Source organism: Cynara cardunculus (assembly GCF_001531365.2).
Source record: "Cynara cardunculus var. scolymus isolate 2C chromosome LG 2, CcrdV1, whole genome shotgun sequence".
NCBI lineage: Eukaryota > Viridiplantae > Streptophyta > Magnoliopsida > Asterales > Asteraceae > Cynara > Cynara cardunculus.
Window position 1 is genome coordinate 56,156,097 of NC_037529.1, and position 7,720 is coordinate 56,163,816.

The window sequence follows — 7,720 nt, forward strand, 5'->3', positions numbered from 1 at the left end:
ATTATTATTATACATATAAAACTCCAACCTTCAGGGTTAAGAAAGGTTTGGTTTTAAAATGATATCTTCCATCGCCCAAACTATTGTTATAATTAAAATAATCTCCACGGCCTTTGTGAGAGTATTTAAAGAAAGAAAAAGGATAAGATCTTGATCTTATCACTTTATTTGAGAAGAAATTCGGGTGGAGAGAAAAAGGTGTTTTCTGGCGGTGAGAGTGTTCTTGGAAAAGAACTATTGCTCAAAATTGTTTGAAGAACCAATTTACTATAATCTGCAAAATTTGTGTTGACAAGGTGAGTTTTTGATAACTAAAAACCTTTATATTTGTTGTTATATAAACTGTTGGGTTTTTATGTTGGTTTTGAATAAAAGATGGTAAAACTGTTTTTGACAACTTAAAGGTGTTATGGTTATTGATTTGAGTATAGAAAATTGTTTTGGAAAAATAAAGAAGAGATTGCTTCTTTAAAACAGTTTTGGGATTGATATCTTGTTTTGAAGATTTAAAAGGGATTTGATGTTTTGGAGAAATCAGTTATAGAACAGATTGTTCTTAAGTTTGAAAGCTTTGATGATAAAACAGTTTTTGGAAACCATTATTGGTTGAAAACTATATAGGGCATCTCATCAAGACGGTTGTTACTTCGGTCTGTCTTCGTTTGGAACTAATCCATAGATTTTGATGAGGAAATAAGGGTGGCATATCAAGGAGAGGTGTACCTTCGGCTATAAGGGTGTCATATCAAGGAGAGGTGTACCTTTGGATATAAGAGTGGCAATTGTGTGTGGTTATTATAGCTCTTGCTATTATGTCTTTTACGATTACAATAGATTTGAGTTCTTGCTTATTTGTGATTTGAGGACTCAGAGGTGTTGTTCTTATTAGAAATGATAGTATTGATGTTATTGAGAAGGCGGAAAACTTGGCCTATGGCCATTGGTTTTAGATAAAAAATCTATTTAAATCAAGTGTTTGATTTTAGAGGAACTAGAGAGGCTCTGGTTGGTCCTCATTGTAGAACCAGATGGTTCTGGATGTTGATTTGAGAATAGTGCAAGTCTTTACTAAAATGTTTTAGCTGGACCAGAGGCTCTGTATTTATAGATAAGAACTTCTATGTCAAATTCATATTTTTAGAGTTTTTAAGAAAATAGTTTTATACTTGGGAAGTTTTCTTACAAAGAAAGACAGACCAGAAGCTCTGGTTGGCCTATGCGGGTTGGACCAGAAGTTCTGGTTGGTCTTACATTGAGAACCAGAAGCTCTGGTTGGCCTAGCAGGTTGAACCAGAGGCTCTGGTTGAAGTTTTGTGAATTGAGCCAGGAGCTCTGGCTAGTAGAACCAAAGCTCTGGTCATACAAGATCTTTTCAAAAACTATATTTTTAACCATGGAAGAGCTATTTTAATATATAAGAGGTTGATCTATGAATTATTTGAGAATCTTTACTTGAGTAAGAGGCTCTGGTTGGCTTGACCAGAAGCTCTGGTAGAGGAACTAGAGGAGCCCTGGTCCTCTTGTTTGTTGAAATATTTTCTAAGTCTGTCTTTGGAACCAGAGGTTTGATGGACTCAAACAGAATGTGGTTTCACATATTGAAATGTGCAATGATTTTATTTGAATAACTGTTTTGGTGCTTATCACCCTACAACTACATGGAAAAAGGGAATCTCACTAGACTTCTAGGTCTAACTCTCAATTTTGTTTTTTCAAATATGTGTTGCAGAAAATGCAGAATATAATGATAAAGGAAAAGGGAAAATGTGAATTATTTCCCTATGTGCTTAGCTTTATGAAGATCATTTTTGGATGTGTTTTGAAGAATAGATGTTATGAATACAAGAGCATGTATTTTGGAATTTTTGAGTTGTGTATTTTGTATTGTAGACTCTTGTATTATGGACCTTTGTGGGCTTGAATATGTATTCTATGAATGAAATATGTATTATATGCAATGTGAGATCTGGGGGTGTTACAGTCTCATATCTATAAGCCCATGTAACTGAATAACAATGAGCCCGCTTTACAGCCCATCCAAGTGGCCATCCCACTCCAAATAACTTATTTTTTATTAGGTTTACCTTGAAGTCGGAATCATTTGAAAGCAGTGAAGAATACCCATGAGATTTCGGCCGTTTCTTTTCGACCATTCACCAAGAAGATGGTATCATCTGTAATTGGAGGTGATATAACCCAATTTCGTCCTTCACGACTTTTACACCATTAAATTTTCATTTTGATGCCGCCTCTTTCATAGCTATATTTATCCCTTTCGCTGCAATTATGAAGAGAAATGGGGGATAGCGAATCCGCGAATCCCCTTGCCTAACACCCCTCGACATATGGAATTCTTTTGTAGGTGAGCCATTGATGAGTAAAGAGATGGAGGGGAGTTCTTTTATCTGGTTGCACCATTTCAAGCATTAAGCTTCCAATTTAGGCTATCAAAGGCTTTTTCGATATCAGTTTTAACAACTAAAACTTTATTTTTGGACTTTTTGATGAAGTCAACCACTTCATTGCCTGCCATAACACTATCAAGAATAAATCTACGTTTAATGAAAGCATTCTAGGCATCACCCAAACTTCTAAATGACGTGAGGTGTGACGTGGTGACAAGGTTAAGTGTCAAGTCTTACGAGTTAAGGCGAGGTCACAACGTTTTTCAAGGCGTGTCCTAATGCGACATGCATACACACACACACACACACTTGTATGCATTAGTGTTTTGAATAATATTGTTAAGCAAATTAAATTCATATTAAGTAAAAAACTAAAAAAAGAAAGAAAAACCATTAATATTGAATATATAGAGCTTATAAAAAATGATATTAAAAGTGTAAAATTGAGATTAAATCTCGACTCACTACTTTCTTCTATTTTCAAAGAATTCGTGTTCAACCTTTCATGTATGGGAATGCGAGTAAGTATTTAAATATTTTAGGTTTTAGTTTTTAAGTTGTCTTTTTATGTTTATTTAAGTCCTAGATCACGTACATAATTATCATTTATCCCTCAAGTTAAATATTAAAGTAATCCCATACCTTACAAATAACACGTCATAATATGTCGTAACAGGCCATAACACGCTATAATGCAAGTCAAGCCTTAGAGTAGAGCCATAGAGGTTAACATGGTGGCAAACCCAAGCCTTGACGTCATAACGAGTTATTTAGAACCATGCCATCACCAATAACCTTACCAATAATTTTCCTCAATGTTCTAAATGGCGTAAGGTATGACGTGGCGACGAGGTCAAGCCTCAAGCCTTAGGAGTCATGGCAAGGCTATGACCCTTTTCAAAGCGTCACTTATTACGACAAATCTTTATATCATATATAATATTAAACATATAAACATATATTTTCTACCATTACTCAATGAGTCAATGATATTAATTAATTTAAATTAGGTTATGCATTAGAAACTAACAAATAAGAAATCAAAAAAGTAAGAAAAATCAAATATTACGTTACAAAAACCATGCATTAGGTCGTGACATGCCACATGCTTAACATGACGTGAGATACAAGCGCTTACCAAGACGGCTACTTCAACGATCTTTTTAGCACATTGATCTTCTTAGACTATCTTTAACCACGATCAAATCCAACCTAATCTCTATTAAAAAAATTAATTTCTATCTCTTTCACCTACCGAATTTCCAATCTCAGTCCAATCTTACATTTTTTATGGTTTATTAGTGATCCAATCCAATCTCTAACATTTTTAAAATATGTATATATTGGTATTTTATTATATCTAAAATATTTTTTTTATTTATTATTCTTGAATATAAAAAAACAGATTAAATGCAAAACGAGAGTTTAAAACATAATTATAATTTAAAAAAAGTTACAAAAGAAAGTACAGAATTACATATCTAAAAGACATAATTAATTATCAGTGCCGAACTTTCTGCCATATATGCTCAATAAAATCATTTTAGAGAATTATGTGCTTCCCTATTAGCCATATAAGTGGCTAGATTTCCAATTCGTTCAGTAGAGAATGTAAATGGTTGGGCATCATCTTTTGTATAACTTTCGGGTTGTCGATTTGTGGGCTTATCGTTAAGAAATTTAGTAAAATCATAATAATGGAGGTATGCGTCTTGTTCGTCTTCAACTATCATATTATGCAAGATGATACAAGCAATCATAATTCGTCTCATATTATCTTTATCCCAAACAAGACATGGGTGTCGAATAAATGCAAAACGAGCTTGTAGAACTCCAAATGCTCGTTCAACATCTTTTCTGCAAGACTCTTGATATTGAGCGAACAACTTGTGTTTCTGCATAGTGGAAACGTAATTGACTTGACAAATGTAGCCCATGAAGGATATATGTTATTTGTGAGATAATATGCCTGATTGTTTTAGCAACCATTCACGATATGACTAACTTATTGTGCTCGACCTGTCAATACATCATCAAAAACAGGAGATCGATGGAGTTCAATAATATCATTTAACGAACCTGATGTTCCAAAGAAAGTGTATCATATCCATAAATCATATGTTGCAACTACTTCTAAAATTATTGTTGATTTTCCACTTCTTCTGGCATATTGTCCAGCCATACGCTCGGACAACTTTTTCATTCCCAATGCATACAGTCAAATACTACCTATCATACCCGGGAATCCACGTTGACCTTCAACATGGAGTAGTCTTGTTAAATCATCTTTGTTAGGATTTCGGAGGTACTCTTCACCAAAACATGAGATGACACCATCTACAAAATTCATGAGAGAATCCCTTATTGTGGCACCACTCATTTTCAAATATTCGCCAACTGCGTCGACTGATGTCCCATACACCAACACCCTCATGGCTCCAGTACATTTATGTAATGCTGAAAGACTTTGTCTACCTATGGCATCAAGTCTTTGTTGAAAAGAATCGTCATTAGCAGTCACAGCATCTACTATACGACGAAATAAATATCTAATTCAAAATCTTCTATGGAAAGTAACGTCATCATATGTCGGATAGTCCAAAAAGTAGTCTTTCATCAAACACGCTTCACCTATCTTGCGTTGCCTGTCACGATACCTTCTTCTTACTCTTGAAGGTTGATCTCCTATGAAGAAAATTGGATGAGTTGATGAGCATATCCTCGAGCATGCGATCATTTTGTTGGTTTTCTTGAAAAACTCATGATTGCCATTAGGGTTGTGCAAAACCCGACCCTACCCGAATAATCCGAATTACCCGCCCGAAGAAATCCGATCCGAACCGGTTATTTTCACTCGATTTTACCCGAAGTCCGAATCCGATATTTTAAGTCGGGTATGGCGGATCGGGTAGGATCTCACGATCCACCCCCGAACCCGCCCGAAACCCGAACACGTCAAAATAGGGCTTTAGCGACTACTAGTAGCGACTTTGGGTTTAGGTATACTACATACGGCACACTATGGGCATACTACATACAACAGCTACGGATACTCTCGCGATACCCGAATAGSCGAAACAWACCGACGAGGYGACRAYTGGTGAGTGTCGTCCGACTCCGACCGGCTACTGCCGTCTGCCGATGATTAACCGTTGGGCGTTGACGAGTGACGATGATTAACATATTAACAGTAAGTCAGTACTAGTCTACCAGAGTTCTTTTTCCCTGAGCCAGAGTTCATTTGAGAAGCATATAAATTGCAATTTTATTCAGGTACCTTTGAATCTTTGATCTTGAAGTTGAACAATAAACAATAAACAATAAACAGAAAATATTGACTGCAATTTTCTTCAGTTTAGTACTCACATGTTTGTATGGTTACCTAATTACCTTGGGAAGCAACACATATGCCTCTCAATGATTCTGCCTACATGAACAAATTAAAAGGCAATGCATGACCAGGTTAATTAAGTGGAAACACTAAAAAAGATGCCTAATTCATAGTTGTTTTTTTGCTGTTTGTATTATTGTTGTTTTTCGTACCCGATATCACTCGAACCCGACCCGAAATAGCCCCGTACCCGATATCACTCGAACCCGATTAGGCCCGAACCCCGAACACTATAATTTGGGTTAGCCATTTTTGGGTCCGATCCGATCCGACCCGACCGATACACAGCCCTAATTGCCATGCTTCAAATTCATTAACTGATAACGGTGATGAGTTTTTGCTGAAATACATTTTGGTGAAATATGGAATTTTTTGTAGGGTGTTTGAGGAAAGATTGTTTGAATAAGTCTTGATGAAAGACAACCAAATATAGGAAAATTTCGAATCATCAGTGGCGGACAATAGCATGTGATCTATAGTGAAAAAGACAATAAATAATTACTAGACAATGACATGTGATCTTTAGTGAAAAAGACAACAAACAATTACTAGACAATAACATGTGATCTTTAGTAGATGACACAACACATAAGCTAAATTCCAAAACAATAACAACCATTCATTATAACTGACAACTTACGATCGTTCGTGTTCACACAGTGGGCACAAAGTCCCCACAGTGGCGGTGCAAGTGCATGCTTGATAGGTGTTAATTTATTAACCCTATTTGCACTATTTTTACAACATTTTAGGACTTTTCACGTTCCCATTTGAGTCTTTTTATTCTTTTCTTTCTTAATCATGTGTTTTTGGAGTATTGGGTGTAGTGTATGAATCTCATTTACTTTGTATAATAAAGGGGCCAAAAATCTCATTTATGATCAATCATTTGAATTCCTACAATAACTCACACAGGCAACCCTACAGGATGTTGTAGGACCAGACATTGGCCTTGGACACTTTTAGGCCGAATTTTTGGAGCATATTTTAAGCTTTCGGACTACACTTCTTGGGGGCCCTTTTAGCAAGTTTTGGCTCTAAGCAAACCCTTGGCTATATAAAAGGATTTCAGCCATTTTTGTTAAGACATCTCCAGAAGTTACATTTGTGATTTATAACTTAAACACACTTTCTCTCCATTCTCTCTCTTTAAGCTCAAAGCTACTTTTGTCTTCTAGTCCCACATGCTTTTATGTTGACTTTTGTTGTTCTTATCTTTGATCTTTAATATTAAATGCTTTGATATTTTTAGTTCCTCTCTTCTATTATTTATTTACCATTACTTCTCTTTTTGGTTTTACTTTTGGAGAACACTTTGAAAACGTGACAATATTTTGGATTGAAAAAGATCCATAATGGTCCATGGGTTATTATATCAAGGGCCGAAAACTTTTAGTTTAAAAGTAAACCATGCAACTATTTATAAATCATAAATGAGAATTTTCATGCAAGTTACCATTCTAGTCCTTTATTTACTGTTTTAATTTACTGCTTTGATTTTACTTTTCCCGTACTTTACTTTCTGTCGTTTATTTTATTGCACTTTACTTCACGCAATTTACTTTCTGTTATTTACATTTCCGCATTATTTAATTTCAGTATTTATTTCTAGAAACACGTAACTTACACGACAAGTCTATTTCTTTAAATAAATACTTGCAAATACGTTTTTGTATTTACATCTCTTGCAAAAAGAAACCAAGCGATGATGACTAATTGCCTTAGTTTGGGGTATAATGGAAAATTATGACCAAGACCGATGTGAAATTGGAAAGGTGTTTTAAATATAACATTTTTATCTGGCTATTTATTTTAGGCTAAAAATATTTATTGAAGATTACATTAAATTAATTGACGACTAATTTAATGTACGAAAACGCATTGACTTTCAAAGTTAAGATAAATATGATAACCAGAGGTAATA

At 34.9% G+C, this 7,720-nt stretch overlaps 1 protein-coding gene across 1 annotated transcript; it reads right to left on the reverse strand.

The window, feature by feature from the left end:
• Window positions 1-3,943: 3,943 nt before the first annotated feature.
• LOC112506188 lies at window positions 3,944-4,839 on the reverse strand. Its single transcript, XM_025110206.1, has 3 exons — window positions 4,644-4,839; window positions 4,435-4,484; window positions 3,944-4,300 (listed from the first exon to the last, which is right to left on the reverse strand). The coding sequence occupies exons 1-3, from the start codon at window positions 4,837-4,839 to the stop codon at window positions 3,944-3,946; spliced, it is 603 nt and encodes a 200-aa protein (XP_024965974.1).
• Between the last annotated feature and the right edge of the window lie 2,881 nt (window positions 4,840-7,720).